The 17,865-nt window shown below is 42.0% G+C and overlaps 1 protein-coding gene across 1 annotated transcript in view; it reads right to left on the bottom strand.

Moving 5' to 3' along the window:
• Positions 1–2,074: 2,074 nt before the first annotated feature.
• Positions 2,075–17,865, bottom strand: part of LOC115896026 (annexin A3-like) — a 36,036-nt gene continuing 20,245 nt past the window's right edge. Inside the window, exons 2-5 of the mRNA XM_030926504.1 lie at positions 16,674–16,761; positions 10,464–10,558; positions 7,016–7,129; positions 2,075–2,302 (exon numbers count right to left, since the gene is read on the bottom strand). Coding sequence (XP_030782364.1) covers positions 2,075–2,302; positions 7,016–7,129; positions 10,464–10,558; positions 16,674–16,761 — 525 coding nt within the window. The remainder of the gene's footprint in view (positions 2,303–7,015; positions 7,130–10,463; positions 10,559–16,673; positions 16,762–17,865) is intronic.

The following is a 17,865-nucleotide window of genomic DNA, read 5'->3' as shown; positions in this document are numbered from 1 at the left end:
CCCGGCTAATTTTTGGTATTTTTTGTAGAGATGGGGTTTTGTCATGTTGCCTGGGCTGGTCTTAAACTCCTTGGCTCACGTGATCTGCCCACCTCAGTCCCCCAAAATGCTGGGATTATAGGTGTGAGCCACTGTGCTCAGCTTAAGCAATTCTTTTGAGACAGAATCTCACTCTGTTGCCCAGGCTGTAGTGCAGTGGTGCAATCTCGGCTCACTGTAACCACTGTCTCCTGGGTTCAAGCAATTCTCTTGCCTCAGCCCCCTTAGTAGCTGGGACTACAGGTGCGTGCCACCACACCCGTTTAATTTTTTTTGTATGTTTTAGTAGAGATGGGATTTCACCATATTGGCCAGAATAGTCTCAAACTCCTGACCTTGTGATCTGCCGGCCTCAGCCTCTTAAAGTGCTGGGATTACAGGCATGAGCCACCGCGCCACACCCTTTAAGCAATTCTTTTTTAAAAAATTTTTTATTTTTGAGACAGAGTCTTGCTCTGTTGCCCAGGCTGGAGTGCAGTGGTGCAATCTTGGCTTACTGCAAGCTCCGCTTCCAGGGTTCACGCCATTCTCCTGCCTCAGCCTCCGGAGTAGCTGGGACTACAGGCGCCCGCTACCATGCCCGGCTAATTTCTTTCTGTATTGTAGAGATGGGGTTTCACCGCGTTAGCCAGGATGGTTTCAATCTCCTGACCTCGTGATCTGCCTGCCTTGGCCTCCCAAAGTGCTAGGATTACAGGCTTGAGCCACCGCGTCCAGCCAGCAATTCTTGATATTACATTTTATCTGTCAAAATACCTAGTGCTGTTTCTGTTTTTCTGATTAGAACCTAATTAGCACATCAATAACAAAATAGTTACCTGTCTTTGAAGTATTTACCTTCTAACAAGAATTTCTCAAAGCCACCTCTTTAACACCTACCTGAGGACCAATGTGTACTCCTTCTTTGGACCTCTCCCACTGCAAAAGCTCCTATGACACAACTGACCTCCGTGAGACACAAACAGAGAAACTGTGGCTTCCTTAAAGTACTTGGAGAGGGTTCTATGGGGCCGCTGAATAGTAAAGAATTGGGCTGGTCTTATTCCTGATTCCTGGGAGGTAAACTCTAAATCCTTTGGGTTTCCCAAGTCATAGGTGTGTCTTTATTACTCATGGTTGGTCTCTTGGACTGCAGCTCAGTTATGCTAACAAGATGACTTAGAATAAAGGCTGGTCACATTAGAAAGATCAAACATATGATTAAAAGGTTGGCTTTAAGCCACAATATTAGCCTGATGTCTGGGGAGTGTAAGGGGACTGGAGATTGAGTTCAATCTCATGAGCAATGGTTCAACCAATCATGCTTATATAATGAAACCCCAATAAAAACTAAGGCTACCAATAATCGAGTAAGCTTGTGGGTTGGTAATGATATATCAATGTGTCAGGAGAGTGGAAGCTTCCACTGGACCCTTCCCAATATCTCCCTATGCAGTCTCTGCTTTTATTGGCCCTGATTTGTTTCCTTTATGATACCGCATTTGTCAATATAGCACTTTCTTGAGTTCTGTGTCATTCTGGTGTGCTATTGAACCTGAGAGTAGTGAGAACCCTGAATTTGTAGCCAGTCGGTTAAAAGCATGTGTAGCCTGAAAACACCTGAGCTTGTGGGCTGGTGTCTGAGGTGAAGGTAGTCTTGTGGGGACTGTGACCTTAACCTGTGAAGTCACACTAACCCTGGGTAGTTAAGAGTCAGAATTGCATTGCAGAGACTTTCTAATTTTACACAGCCAGCAGACTATTAGGTCTTTAACTAATTCTATTGAATCCTCATGCTCAACACATCCTCTAAATTAATCTAATTTCCCACACCAAAAATCGTGAATCTAATCTGAGTGATTTTTAACACCTCATAATAAAATATGATTTCAGTCTCTCTTCCATTGATGAAAATGGTTAATTCAATTAATGAGAGATTGCTGAGAGCAAAATCCACTGCAGCTATAATATTATAAATATAAAGCATTAATGCTATTGTTATGTAGCAGTATCTAGCTCAGATCATATTCTAATTTTTCCTGGAAACCCATAGTCTTTAGCTGATTTTAGGATGTATTCTCCTTTCTATAAGTCTTGAAAATGCCTCATGAAGAGATTGGGAGGATTCTGGGAAAAGCAACATTGGCTCGAATATGTGTGAACAGTGGTGAAGGTAAGCAGAAAATAAGATACCTGTATAATAGGCTTGAGAGATCTCCTTCATTTGCCTGCTTGTCCTGGTAGTTAAGATTTCAGTCAAGGCATCTTCATTTGTTCCAGCACCCTAAAAAGGAAAAGAAAATATAATTTTTAGAACACTTAAATAACTTAATCTCATGCCTTTTGGTCTTAATATCTTGTTTTATATAGATGAAATGACATTTTTGAGTAAATCAATACAAGGTTCTCTATTGCTCTAAAGTAGTTTTCTATTTTTCTGTATATTTTAGTATTAACATAAATCATCTGGAATAAAGTGACATCAAATTTTTCACTCTAGTGTAAAAATCAATTGTAATTCTAGAAATATATAGTATAAAAGAAAAAGCCTGTGTCATTCAAGATAAGAAGTGAGAGTCTAACAGGATTAACCCTAGCAACATTCAAACATGCCACTATGTTTAGAAAAGGCTCTACAATACTTTTGAATGAGTTCATCCTTGCATCACTGTACTGGGTCTATCAGCATGTATCATCCTTTTCATACAGGGAGCTTTTCAAATCCTCAGTAATGTGCATCATGGGCCCGGCTGGCATGGGGACTAATTACCCGTCAGCCCTGTTTATATCAAGGTCACTGAATTACACTGTGACTTCAAGAAAAGTCATGTACACTAAGACTTGATCGAATAAGGCCAGTGCAGTATATGAACAGAGACTGAATTCTGTCTCTCTGTAGCAGAGATTCCTAGTTTCCCACAGTATCCCTTTTGTCTTTCTTACTTAGTAATAGAACCCCCAGCTTGTAACTTGGTACATAGCTACCCAAATAAAGGCTATGTTTCTCAGCTTCCTTTACAGTGAAATATGTCCACGTAACTACACTCTGACCGATGGGACATAGGCAGAAGTACCATATGCATGCTCAGGGAATATCCTTAGAGTGAGGGAGTGAACCTTTCTTTGTCCTTTACTCTTTTGAGTTGACTGGAATGAAGACATAATGACTGAGTCATGAGCTGCCATCTTTAACCAGGAAGTGAAAACCGTGAGTTAAAGATGGCAGACCCTCAAGATAGTAGGAGCCTGAATCTCTGATAATGGTGGTGCCATCACAGCCTGCTCAGGGCTACTTACTCTAGATTTCTTTTATGTAAAAGAGAAGCTGTTCTAATACTTATTGGTGAATCTAATCCTTACAATTACACCTGCTAAACCCTCCCCATTGGGTAGCCATAGAAAAACAATGCTCAGACTTCATTTCAAGAGAATCAGCTGCAAAGAATGCAGTTGGCTAACAGCCTCCAACTGCCACACCTTTAGATCTACCAGAGTTCACACTGAGGTCATGCCCTCTCCAGGTGGCTGTCAGTCAATGACTGTAAACAGCAGGGGTACTGGATTTGCGCCCAACACAGCACTCCTCCAAAGGGCAGTCTTTGCTCAGGGGCTCCCCAACAGCCTGCCAAGGCTTTCTCGGAGCTTCACCATGCACTGAGGCTCTTCCTAATCTCAGCCTACTTCCTCTCCTCTCTCTCACAGGTGTCAGGCCTGCACTGCAGTCTGAAGGTTCACCCCACCTACCCTGCTCTTCTCCTCTTTATCCTTCACAGGCGTTTCTCACAATAAATCTCTTGTACATCAAATTCCATCTTGCCATCTGTTTCTCAGATGCCCATGTGTCCTCCACGGAAAAGAAGATAACTCCATTGCCTGATGACAAGGCAGAATACGGCTTATGCCTCAGATCTAAGCTCCCTTCTTTTTCCTCTTTCCTATTAATTAATATGTTGAGCACCCACTTCATTTCAGAAGTTGCTCTAGGAACAGAAGATATAGGCCAAGACCAATGAGGTTCCCTGCCATGGTGGAGGTTTGCCTTTTAGTTAGATGAAAAAAGGTAATAAACAAATGGATTTTAAAAACAGACAAGGCCAGGTGCAGTGGCTTACACCTGTAATCCCAGTACTTTGAGAGGCCGAGGCGGGAGGATTGCTTGAACTCAGGAGTTTGAGACCAGCCTGAGCAACATAGCAAGACTCTGTCTCTACAAAAAAATTTTTTTAATCAGCCAGGTGTGGCAGTGTGTGCCTACAGTCCCAGCTGCTCAGGAGGCTGAAGTTGGAGTATTGCTTGCCCGGGAGGTTGAGGCTGCAGTGAGCCATAATTGCACCACTGTACTAGAGCCTGAGCAATGAAGCAAGACCTTGTCTCAAAAACAAATAAATAGACAAGATACTTTTAGGCAGTAATAAGTGCAGGTAAGAAAATATATTTGAGTGAATTAATGGAAAATGTCTGGAGGAAAAGCATTCCAGATGGAAGAAACATCATGTATAAATGTCTCAAAACAAGAATAAGCTTATGATGTTCAAGGAGCAGAGAAAAGGTCAGTGTAGCTACATCATTAATGGGTGAGTAGGAGGGGGTATGACGGTCAGTTTTATGCACCAGCTTGGCCAGGCTATAATGCCACTTATTCAATCAAACACTAACTTATGTGTTGCCGTGAAGGTATTTTGTAGCAGTTTATTATTGATTCACTTTAAGTAAGGGAGATTACCTTTCTTGGCAGACCTGATCCAATCAGTTGAAAGGGCTTAAGACCAGAGGTAAGGCTTCTGTTTAGAAGATTCTTTCTGTGGACAGCTTCAGCTTGTGCCCAAGAGTTCCAGCCTGCCTTTCCTGACAGCCTGCCCTACAGATTTTGAACTTGCCTAACCAATCCCATAATCATGTAACCAATTCTTCTTCTTCTTCTTCTTCTTTTTTTTTTTTTGAGACAGGGTCTCAGGCTGGAGTGCAGTGGCACAGTCGTGGCTCATTGCAGCCTAGACCTGCTGGGCTTAAGTGACTCTCCCACCTCAGCCTCCCAAACAGCTGGGACTACAGGCATGAGCCACCATGCCTGGCTAATTTTTTTTTTCTTCTTTTTTTTTTTTTTTATTATACTTTAAGTTCTAGGGTACATGTGCACAACATGCAGGTTTGTTACATATGTATACATGTGCCATGTTGGTGCACTGCACCCATTAACTCGTCATTTACATTAGGTATATCTCCTAATGCTATCCCTCACCCTCCCCCCTCCCCACAACAGGCCCTGATGTGTGATGATCCTCTTTTGTGTCCAACTGATCTCATTGTTCAATTCCCACCTATGAGTAAGCACAAGCGGTGTTTGGTTTTCTGTTCTTGCGGTAGTTTGCTGAGAATGATGGTTTCCAGCTGCATCCATGTCCCTACAAAGGACACTCAAGACCTGGGCTGAAGTGATTCTCCCACCTCAGCCTCCCAAATAGCTGGGACTACAGGCATGAGCCATCACGCCTGGCTAATTTTTAAAAATTTTTTGTAAACACAAGTTCTCACTATGTTGCTCAGTTTGAGGCCGGTTTTGAACTCCTGAGCTCGAGCAACCTCCCACCATGGCCTCCAATTCTTTCCAATAAATTTTTGTTGTTGTTGTTTCGAGACAGGGTCTCATTGTCACCCAGACTAAAGTGCAGTGGCACAATCTCAGCTCACTGCAACCTCGACCTTCTGGGCTCAGGTGATCCTCCCACCACAGCCTCCCAAGTAGCTGGGACTACAGGAATGCACTACTATGCACAGCTAATTTTTTTTTATTTTTTGTAGAGACAGGGTTTCTCCAAGTTGCCCAGGCTGATCTCAAACTCTTGAGCTCAAGTAATCTACCTACCTTGGCCTCCCAAAGTATTGGGATTACAGGCACGAGCCATAGCACCTGGCCTTACAATAAATCTTTTAACGTCTATGTCCTGCCTATTGGTTCTGCTTCTCTGAGGGAACCCTCACTGATATAAATAGAATTTTAAAAAGTCACCAAGTTAGACAGGACCTGCACTATGTTGGGTAATGAAGGTCATGATAAGGAGCTTGGATTTTAAGTGTTCAAAGCCATTGGAAATTTATGCAGGTAAATAACATAATCTGATTTTTTTTTTTTTTTTTTTTTTTTTTTTTTGAGACGGAGTCTTGCTCTGCTGCCCAGGCTGGAGTGCAGTGGCCGGCTCTCAGCTCACTGCAAGCTCCGCCTCCCGGGTTCACGCCATTCTCTGTCTCAGCCTCCCGAGTAGCTGGGACTACAGGCGCCCGCCTCGTCGCCCGGCTAGTTTTTTGTATTTTTTAGTAGAGACGGGGTTTCACCGTATTAGCCAGGATGGTCTCGATCTCCTGACCTCATGATCCGCCCGTCTCGGCCTCCCAAAGTGCTGGGATTACAGGCTTGAGCCACCGCGCCCGGCCCATAATCTGATTTTTTAAATAAATTAATAAAAATAATTTTGGCTATTCTGTGTAGAATGAATTTGAGGTGGGCAAAAATGGAGGCAAAAGGACTAGTTAGAAGCCTATTGATACGGACCAGTCAAGAGATGATGGTAGTCAGACTAGAACGGTAGCAATGGATTTTGAGAGAAGTGCACATATTTACAATGGATTTTGAAGTAAAACTAATGAACCTGCTGATAGATTTGGGAGAGTGGAAGGGTAAGAGAAAACAAGGGTTCAAGGATAATGCTAGGTTTTTAGCTTCAGTGTTGGGGTTATGACAGTGCCATTTACTTTCAATGATGACAAACTAGAGAACTTGACTCTTCATGTCAAACAAAGATATGACAAAATTCTTCCAGCCCAGGAACATTTGGGCTTAAGGTTCTACAACTGTTCCCTATTTCAGAGTCATTCTACCACTGGGAGAGTACAGACCAAAATGGCATCCAAGTCCACCCATCACAAGTGTGCGCTGCCAGAAAGTCACTATTTTTGATGACTCGGTCAAACCCTGGGCAGAAATGGCTTGTGGGGCTCATACCTTCATGGATTTCTTTAGCTGCTTTGCATCAAAGACTGCTGGTGGAGTCACTAGGGCCACCATGAGATGCTCAAAATGGCCAGAGAGATCACCCTTCAAGTCATCTTTCAGCTCCTAAAATCAAAAAACCAAGGAGAAAAATGTGAAATACTTTTCCTTTCTCTTCCTCTAAAGTCACCTAGTGAAAGATGAACATATGTATCAAAATCAGACAAAACATGTCCATCCACAGGGAATAAACAGAAGTGTTGAAAATATTTCTATGAATATTAATCTGCATTTTCTAATTACTCCCAAATTGTTCTGTTTTGTAGAGGTTTTTTGAAGGAGAGCCAAATGGGAGGGCTTCATGAGTGCCACAGTTAGGAACTGTATTCAAATGCATTTCCTAGGTCCCCCATGCTTTCAGTGCTTAGGCTGGGGTGAGGGAAGAGGAAGAGGAACCCTTATAAATTCACACCCAACTTCACTGGGAGGTGCTGTATTCCTGGGTGTCTTGCCTCTCAGTAACTCCCAAAGAGCTCCAAGAGGAAGGGGAAGGGAGGACAGTGGCTGGTCATGTGTCTCTGGTGAGAACGTGGAACTAGGTGGCATCAGAAGCAATTTTCTGGCAACAAGTAAAGAAAGAAAACCCCTAAGTGTGGCAATATATTAGACTTATTTTTTTTGACAAATAATAATTGTACGTATTCATAAAGTACATAGTGATGTTTCAATACATATAATGTATGGTAATCAGATCAGGGTAATTGCATACCCATCATCTCAAACATTTAACATTTTTTTGTTTTAGGAATATTCAGTATCCTCCTTCTAGCTATTTGAAACTACATTATTGTTAACTGAGTCATCCTATAGGGCTATGAAACACTAGAACTTAGCCTCTTACAGACATTACCTATTGGTATTGTTTTGAGTACTGTTTTCACACGTAAGTACAGTCCATCTCCCCTGCCTAAAGGGGGGTAACAGGGTTTCTACTTTCAATATTCAATGGCATAATACTGAATAATGTTTGTTCCTGTTCCTGATTATTTTCAGCTCTGAAATAGGTGCTGGTAGCCTCTGAGCCTGCTGCAACGCCGTGGGCACAGACCGACACTACCACACTCCTGGGGGGTGCAGCAGCATGTTCCTGCTGAAACAAATGGGATGGCGTTCAGTGTTCCCAGCTCGGCTTTAATTGCCACAGCGTTTTTTTCCTCTCTAAATGGTAAATTTCACTACCATCTGTCCTCAATCCAAGCCACTGCAGCCGAATCTTACTTCACAGATCTCATCCTATTCCACTGTGAGAAATGGTTGTTCCCCTCCACCTCCATCTTTCTTCCATATTTTGGAAATACTGAAAGGCCAATAGACCACTCACCTTCTCTTTATGTGAAAGTGTTGTCTTGCCCAGAAGCCAGGCAATTCATTCAATTCAACAAATGTTTTCTAGGCACCTGCTCTGTGCTAGGCCTTTAAAGGTAAGTTAGACAAAGTCCTTATCCTGAGACATTCTGCCCTCATGGGAAACACAGAAATATTCAAAGATAAAATTTCAATATTATATGTTAAGTATCTGATAAAGGGAGCTCAGAGAAGGGTGTCTTAATGGAGCCTGGGGGCCTGGAGAACACTTCCAGGAGGTAATTGCTGAGCTGCCTGTGGATGGTCACTAGACCCTCTCAACAGTCTCCATTTGTACCTTTTCCCTCCACAATTCATTATCTACAGCAGCCAAAATAATCCTTTAAAATAAAAACTGCATTATATTATTCCTCTGCTTACAAACCTCCAGTGGTTCCCTGTGGCCCTTAGAACAAAATCTAAACTCTATCAAGACCCTTAGCATGTTCTCAACCTCTCTCCAGCTCTCTCTTTCTTCTGCCCCCTTCACTTTCTACATTCCTGCCATATTGGAATTCTTTATTTCTCACATATTCCCTGCTTCTTTTTGCATCAGGGCTTTGTATTTGCTGTACCTTAAATACTATCTCCTGATCAAGCAGAGCAGAACCCCTAGTATTGTTTAGGCTTAGTAGGGAGTAAGGTAACAATCCCTCACTGACATCTTTCATCACCCTATCTGCAGGAGCCAGTCACCAGTCACTGTCTATCATATCAACCATTTTAATTCTTTCATATCACTTATCATATCTGAATTATTTTTATTTACTTGTTTATTATATTCTAATAGAATGTTAGCTCCATGAAAGAAGGCAGGATCTGTTTTCTTTTTTTTTTTTTTTTTGAGGTGGAGTCTTGCTTTGTTGCCCAGGCTGGAGTGCAGTGGCCGGATCTCAGCTCACTGCAAGCTCTGCCTTCCGGGTTCACGCCATTCTCCTGCCTCAGCCTCCCGAGTAGCTGGGACTACAGGCGCCCGCCATCTCGCCTGGCTAGTTTTATGTATTTTTCAGTAGAGACGGGGTTTCACCGTGTTAGCCAGGATGGTCTCGATCTGCTGACCTCGTGATCTGCTCGTCTCGGCCTCCCAAAGTGCTGGGATTACAGGCTTGAGCCACCGTGCCGGCCGGATCTGTTTTCTATACCAGTCTATATCCAATGTCTAGGATACCTCCTAACACAGATTAGTACTCGAAAATAGGCGTTGGACAAAGAAACTGTATAGCAAAGACCAAGTCTTACTTTTTGCTTTTTTTTTTTTTTTGAGACAGAGTCTTGCTCTGTCAATCTTGGCTCGCTGAAGCCTCTGTTTCCCGGGTTCAAGCGATTCTCCTGCCTCAGCCCTCAGCCTCCCGAGTAGCTGGGATTACAGGCATGTGCCATCACACCAGGCTAATTTCTGCATTTTTAGTAGAAATGGGGTTTTACCATGTTGGTCAGGCTGGTCTCAAACTCCTGATCTCAGGTTATCCACCTGCCTGGGCCTCCCAAAGTTACTTGTTCTTATACAGTTAGTTTCTGCTAATTACTAACTTTTCATTTGCTGAATGAATTAAACCTATAACTACATAAGTATTTTAAAATTGAAAGAGAAATAAAAGGTTATCTAAGACAGAATTAGTCAGATAGTTGGCCTGGTAATTCTTTGTTGTGGAGGGCTGCCTTGAGCATTCTCGGATGCTTGTAGCATCCCTGACCTATGCCTACTACATGCTAGAAGCACCCCCCACCATCCTGTTTGTGATCATCAGAACGTCTCCATTCATCCCAAATGTCCCCTGGGGAGCAAAATCACTTCTGGTTTAGAACCCACTGGGCTAAGGCAAACCTTACCCTACAAGGGAAGAAACTGAGACCCAGAAAGACCAATTAACATGCCCAAAGTCAGTCAGCCAGTTCAAGGCAAAACCACAACTCAGATTCCAGGCTCCTGACTGGATGTACAGGGCATCATCTGTTACACTCAGCCTGAAACAGAAAACTGTAGGCATAACTATGTGGGAGCGACCATGGTACATTAACGATCTCTTTACTGCCTGTCATGTAAACATGACCTTACCTTTCCATATGCTGCCTGATATTCCTTAACAATCAGCTGCCGCTGTGCATTTGACCTCTCAGTCAGAATGCTGATGAGCATTTTCTCATCGGTTCCTAAATGAAACAAAAGTTATTTTACTCAATATTCATGTTCAATATCTGTCTTGAACAAAAGCAAAATGATCAATGGCCTGAGACAAATGCAGAGAGTAAGGCATTTTAATTCCCAACTTCTTACCTGGTTGGGATCGTTATTTATTTATTTATTTTGTTTGCCTGAGTTTTGGAAAAGGAAGTTAACTCTATTTGGATAGTTCTGGGGGAAGGAAACAATCATTGTCTAAATACTCCTTTCTGTACATCAGACAAAAGAACATACTACTTTTGAACTTGACGTTTTTACCTTTATGAGGTTTGGTTACTGTCTTATTGCCTTTTATTTCTCTCCCATAGTTGATATCAAAATATTTCTTCCTCTGGAAAACAGGAACTAACCCTTATTGAGAATCTGCCCTGCATGAAACGCCCTTTTATTCATTGCCATAGTTAATATTCACAGGGGCCCGCTGTACTAAAGTGAAGACACGAACTTATCTTCCTTGCCAAAGTCATACAACTTCTGAGTGGTCCAGCAAGAAGTTGAACCCAAATCTCTGACCACAAAACATATATATATATATATATATATATATATATATTTTTTTTTTTTTTTTTGAGACGGAGTCTCGCTCTGTCACCCAGGCTGGAGTGCTGTGGCCGGATCTCAGCTCACTGCAAGCTCCGCCTCCCGGGTTCACGCCATTCTCCTGCCTCAGCCTCCCAGGTAGCTGGGACTACAGGCGCCGCCACCTCGCCCGGCTAGTTTTTTTGTAGTTTTTAGTAGAGACGGGGTTTCACCATGTTAGCCAGGATGGTCTCGATCTCCTGATCTCGCGATCTGCCCGTCTCGGCCTCCCAAAGTGCTAGGATTACAGGCTTGAGCCACCGCACCCGGCCAAAACATATATTTCTATCTCTGGTCCACATCTCTCTCATGCATTTCTTCCACATCCCTCCCTCCCTCCCTTCCTTCCTTCCTTCCTTCCCTCCTTTCCTTCCTTCCTTCCTTCCTTCTTTCCTTCCTCCTTCCTCCCTCCCTCCCTCCTCCCTTCTTTCCTCCCTTCCCCCTCCATCCCTCCCTCCCTTCCTCCCTTCCTCCCTTTCTCCGTCTCTCTCTCTCCCCACCACCCTCTCTCTCTCATTGCCCAGGCTGCAATGCAATAGCACCATCTCGGCTCACTGCAACCATCACCTCCCAGGTTCAAGCGATTCTCCTGCCTCAGCCTCCCAAGTAGCTGGGATTACAGGCATGTGCAATCATGCCTAGCTAATTTTTTTTTATTTAGTAGAGATGGGGTTTCACCACGTTGATCAGGCTGGTCTGAACTCCTGACCTCAGATGATCCACCCACCTCAGCCTCCCAAAGTGCTGGGATTTCAGGGCTAAGCCACCGTGCCTGACCTCTCTCATGAATTTCAAACCCATATACAAAATGAATTGTTTGTAAGTGAAAGGTAACATCAGGCCAGAGCTGATGCCGGCCTGCCTGAGAATGACCTCAAGGTCACTCTTATCTTGGTGACTACAGTAGTAAGATAAACGTGGAAAGTTGTGTCTATTAATTTCCCAGCCCATGATGATACCTGGTTTGGGAAGCTGTGAATTGGCTTGCAGGCCTAGAGCACGCATGACTAGAGAGGTATAAAAGAGCACCCGGAACTCAATGCTCAACTTCTTTGTGTCAAGGTGACCCTCACAGACCTCATCTACACACTTCCAAGGCAGTGGTACATAACTTACATCAAAGATGATGCAAAAGCTTCTGTGTACTTGGTTAGCTGCTGGGCCTCCCAGTGAAAGATGCTGCCTTTCTGTGTCTTTGGTTTTGTATTCTTATACATAGTTAAGTAAATACTGAATCAGATTAAAGTGTGTTTGTGCTCTGTGGGTCTGAGTACCAATGTGGACCCTTCATGTGTGTACCGTACCCAGCATCTGTGTCAGTACACTACCAGCCACCTCAACTGCACAAGTGTCTGAAACTCAGTGTGTTCTGGGTGGACTTTATTGTATTTCCTCTCTGACTTGTCTGTCTTTCTATGTTCCCTCATCCACAACTATGGATATAGTTATCCAGGCAAAAATCCTGGGAATCAGCTCAGATTCCTTTCTTTATCTTATTCTCTATATTATAGCAATTATCTGCATCTCTTACATTTGTCATCTCCTCCGCATGCCCTCTGCCACTGTGTCCTTATCATATTTTACCTGGATAACCTAAATCGCCTCCTAATGTGACCCCCGTATAATTATTCCTGTACACTACTGCCTAAGTAAATGTTTAAAAACACAATCTGATCATGTTATCCACTTGACTAAAATTCAAATGGCTCTTTGTAATCTTCAGGATGAAGTTTAAGCCCCTTAGCTCGTATATCAGCTCATTATGAACTCTCCTGCCTTATGTCTTTGTTCTCATTTTCTACCCCCTCTCTGCATCTCTATAACCTATGCAACTGGACTACAAATATACCAAACTACCTGCAGTTATTTGTAGTTTGTATGCCTGGCAGTTTCTCATCTCTTATTTTTAAACATGCTCAAGATCAAAAACTAAGCCAAGATGCCTCCGGTTCAGAGACTGGGTCTGACCTAGCCCTAACGCAAACGCCATTATGATACCTGATTCTGAACTCAGAACATGTCAGAAGTGGTGCTCATAAACAATAACCTCCTTCTTAAAGAAGGCCTGTAAGCCAAAGTGCAAATTCACGAAGAAACATAATGTTTAAAAAGAGGCGACAGAATTTAAAGACTATTAACCTCATGAAACAGTCTACTCAACACTAGATATAAATAGGGCAATCAGGCTGGGTGCAGTGGCTCACATCTGCAATCCCAGGACTTCGGGAGGACAAGGCAGAAGGATTGCTTGAGCCCAGGAGTCCAAGACTAGCCTGGGCAACATAGCAAGACCCTGTCGCTACAAAAATTTAAAAATTAGGCACACATTGTGATGAGCACCTATAGTCCTAGCAACACCAGAGGCTGAGGCCGTAGGATCCCTCAAGCCCAGGAGTTTGAGGCTGTAGTGGGCTATGATCATATCACTGCACTTGAGCCTAGGTGACACAGCAAGCCCTTCTCCCTTAAAAAAAAAAAAAGGGCAGTCAAGAGATAAATGAAGAAATAATTTACATTGAAAAATGGAAAAAAAAAAACCTTAAACAGGCAGAAATAACATAATATTATATTGATATAAAGTTCTAATATAGTATATTTATGGAATTTGACAAGCCGATTTTAAAATTCATAGAGGAGGGCAAAGAGCCAAAAAAAACATTGCCCAGTAGATATTTAGTGTCATTATAAAACCCTAATAATCGTGACAATGGGAGAGGCAAATAGATAAATGAAGCATAACAGAGAAGAGAAAAATAGGGAAATGTAAAACCGAGGTGACATTACATACCAATCAGTGTGAAAAGGATGAGCTCTTCAATACATTGTTCTGGGACAATTAAATGTCCACATGAAATAGAATAAAATGAGACACCTTTAAATACCATCCATGAACATTAATTTCATGTAGATTAAAGATCATAATATGAAAAATAAAATTTCAAAACTTTGAAAAAAAATGTAGGAGAATATCTTTATGACTTCATTATAGAAAAGATTCAATAAGAATAAATCCTAGACAAAAATATTGGTAAACTTGATTTCACTAAAATTTAAAACTTCTATGCAAAAAATTACTGTAACCAATTGTATTAATCCATTTTCACGTTGCTGATAAAGACATACCCTAGACTGGGCAATTTATGAAGGAAAGAGGTTTAATGGAGAACTCACAGTTCCATGTGTCTGGGGAAGCCTCACAATCATGGTGGAAGGGAAGGAGGAGCAAGTCACATCTTATGTGGATGGCGGCAGGCAAGGAGAGAGCTTATGCAGAGAAACTCCACCTTATAAAGCCATCAGATCTTGTAACACTTATTCACTATCATGTGAACAGTACGGAAAAGACCTGTCCCCATGATTCAATCATCTCCCACCAGGTCCCTCCCACAATATGTGGGAATTATGGGAGCTACAAGATGAGATTTGGGTGGGGACACAGGACCAAACCATGTCACCAATGTTAAAAGAAAACCATGAACTTATAGGAAATATTTTCATGGTTTGTAATATTTTTTAAAAGTTTGTATTGAGGAATTATAAAAAATTCTTGCCAATCTAAAGAAGACAAACCAACTGAAAAAAATAGATAAAATATATTTTATATTTTATTGATGTATGAAAGTGGAAGCAGATGCACAAGTGAGGATGCTTAACTGCATCAGTCATCAGGGTAGAGAGAGGAAACAAACACACATGCAGAATAAGATACCATTTAGACCCACTTAATTAGAAAAATGGAATAGTCTTACTGTAGCAAGTATTGGTGAGAACATGGAGCAAAAAGAAGTCTTGTACATTGCTGAAAGGAATGCTAATTTCTACATTCATTTCAGAGAATAGTATGGCAAAATTTCCAGTTAATTTGAAGAGAAGTATCCCCGTCAATGTGGAAATTCCAGTTCTTGTCATATTCTAGAGAAATGCTAGCAAATATGCACAGTAAGACATAAGAGGAATATTCACTGCCACATTTTTATATTGCAATATAAAAGAATTGTAGGCAATTTAAATGTTCCATCAATATTCCCATCTTCTGATATAGTGATGCAATAGATACCATGCAGTTAAAATTAATGCTCTAGAGCTAACCATATCAACATGGATAAATCTCAAAAATATAATGTTAAGAGATAAAAACATATTGCAGAAGAATGTATACAGTATGATTTCATTTTATGCTGTTTGAGACCATGCAAAACAATATGTACCTGTATATATAGTGATGGTATTAAAAGTTTCATGGGAATGAACTCTAATTTGGGATGGTGTTTATCTCTAGCGAAAGGGGCAAGAGTGAAATCCAGGAAGAACTGATGGGATTGTATTGAGTTTTTTTTGTTTTTTTATTTTGTTTTTGAAATAGACTCTCACTCTGTCATCCAGGCTGGAGATCAGTGGCACAATCACAGCTCAGGGCAGCCTCAACCTCCCTGGCTCAAAGTATCCCCCTACCTCAGCCTCCCAAGTAACTGGGATCACAAGCCCAAGCCCCTCACCCAGCTAATTTTTTGAGGTTTTTGGAGAGAAGGGCCCTCCCTATATTGCCAGGCTGGTGTTGAACTCCTGGGCTCTAGTGATCCTCCTGCCTCGCCTTCCCAAAGTGTTGGGATTACAGGCATGAGCCACCATGCCCAACCAAGGGGGCCATATTTGTAATAATTTATATGATAATTATTATTGCTGTTGATAGCAGTGGTGGTGGTGGTTAGACAGGACTAATACAGGGTGGCCACAGGAGAACAGAAAATTCCAGGTAGCAGTTTCACATGACTAGCAAAAGGAAACTGATGAAATAGCTGCAGAAACTAGGGGCTGATATGACCCTGAAAACCCATAGTCTGGATCAAGCTGGCTAAGACCCACTGGACCCAACGTGGTGCTGGATTTGACATAGGATTCTCTTAGGATCTCATTATATGCTAATTAACATACTCAATCACACACCCACCAGTGCCATGGCAGTTCTGGAAACACTGACATTTGGTGTAAAAAGGGGTGGCACCACAGTACCAAGAAATCATCTTTTTCCCGGAATCTTCATGACTATTCCACCCCTTGGTTAAAGAAACCCATAAAGGCAACAACCCCAAACCCCCTTGTGCATCACTCTCTCTTGAGTACACTCACACTCCCCTTTCTCGAGTGTGTACTTTTCACTTTGCAATAAATCTCTGTACTTTCACTATCGTTTGACCCATCCTTGAATTTCTTCTCTAGATGGTGTCAAGAGTCTGGATATCAGCCAGGGTGGAGATCCCACCGGCATCTGGGGATCTCCCTAGACCACCAATATCAGTGGTAGTTTTTTAATATTAAGTAAATATGATAAATGTTAGGATTTAATAAAGCTGAGTTCTCTATATATTTCCTCATTATTTCACAATTTTAGAAAATTCCTGACAATTTATCAAATTGAGTAAGCCAAGCTGAGCAAACTGAACTTTTAGATTGTAATGTGCCTGATTTGCTTCAACATTAAGAAAGGAATTGTAAAATATCACTCACCAATTCCTCTGATTGCTTTCTGAATAGCTTCAGCATCCACTGATGGGCTAAAGTCTGGATAATCTCTTATTGTTCCTCGGTGTCCAACCTAGAAGGAAATATTTGAAAGTCACATTGGTTCAAAACGACATCTTTCTTGTATTACATATGCATATTCCTTCATGCATATGAGAGGCATATGACAAACCCATAATTTGCACACCTTCCTACCACTTCAGGAGTGGCTCTGAAACTGCCTTTGCAAAATCATGACAGTAAGAGAAATGTGACATGGTTGACTCCATCTTGCTTTTAGCCTCACAGGCTGGCTGTCTTTGCTCATTCCTGGGTGTGGGCCAAACTAACTTCAGGAGGAATTTAGTTTATAGTTTAAATGATACTAGCTCTTCCCCAAAGCTAAACTACCCTTGTAAAATTAATGAAAGTCTACCAAGTTAGGAGGATGAGAGGGGCCTGAATTTTACTAAGATGTAGGCATAGTTACATAATTACCAGCCATTATTCTGGAGGTCACAATATTTGCAGCCTCCCCAATTACTCCTGCAGATAACATCACTATTATAGAACCTACAATTGGCCTTTTGAGATGTCTCTTCAGGCTTTTGCATTTCTGACTACTGGACAGCCCCACTCAGACCAACAACTCCTCTGGTGGCCTCCACTTAGAAGCGGACTCAGCCTACAAGGACTGTTTTCTATACCCCTATGATTGCATCCCCAACCAATAAACATGCCCCCTTCCCTAGCCCCCTGCCCACCATTTTATCCTTGAAAAATCCCTAACTTCTGAGCCTTCAGGGAGATTGATTTGGGTAATAACTCTGTCTCCTACATGTGTGTGGCCAGCCTGGCATCAATTATACTCTTTCTTTACTGCAATGCCATGGTCTCAGTGGACTGATTGTGTCTGTGCAGTGAGCAGGAAGAACCCATTTAGCAGTTCCAGTTTCAGTGACGGTCTACCCCCCAGACATAGGGAATATGATATCTACTCCATATCTCAGGAGTCCTCTTTTTCTCTTATGTAACAAATTACAAATATGAAACATTGGTTCTGTACAGCAGTAAGTTGTGTTAATCTTGGTGACACTGAAGAAAATTTGTTTTAAAGTAGCATTTGCAGGACAGCAACAAGAAAGCTGAAATTTCCTAAATCTTCTTGTTTTTCAAGTGATAATTCAAAGCTTATCAT

The sequence above is a fragment of the Rhinopithecus roxellana genome, unplaced genomic scaffold (assembly GCF_007565055.1).
Source record: "Rhinopithecus roxellana isolate Shanxi Qingling unplaced genomic scaffold, ASM756505v1 contig4438, whole genome shotgun sequence".
Taxonomy (NCBI): Eukaryota; Metazoa; Chordata; class Mammalia; order Primates; family Cercopithecidae; genus Rhinopithecus; species Rhinopithecus roxellana.
Note: the sequence above shows the minus strand (reverse complement) of the source record. Positions and strands in the feature narration are given on the sequence as shown.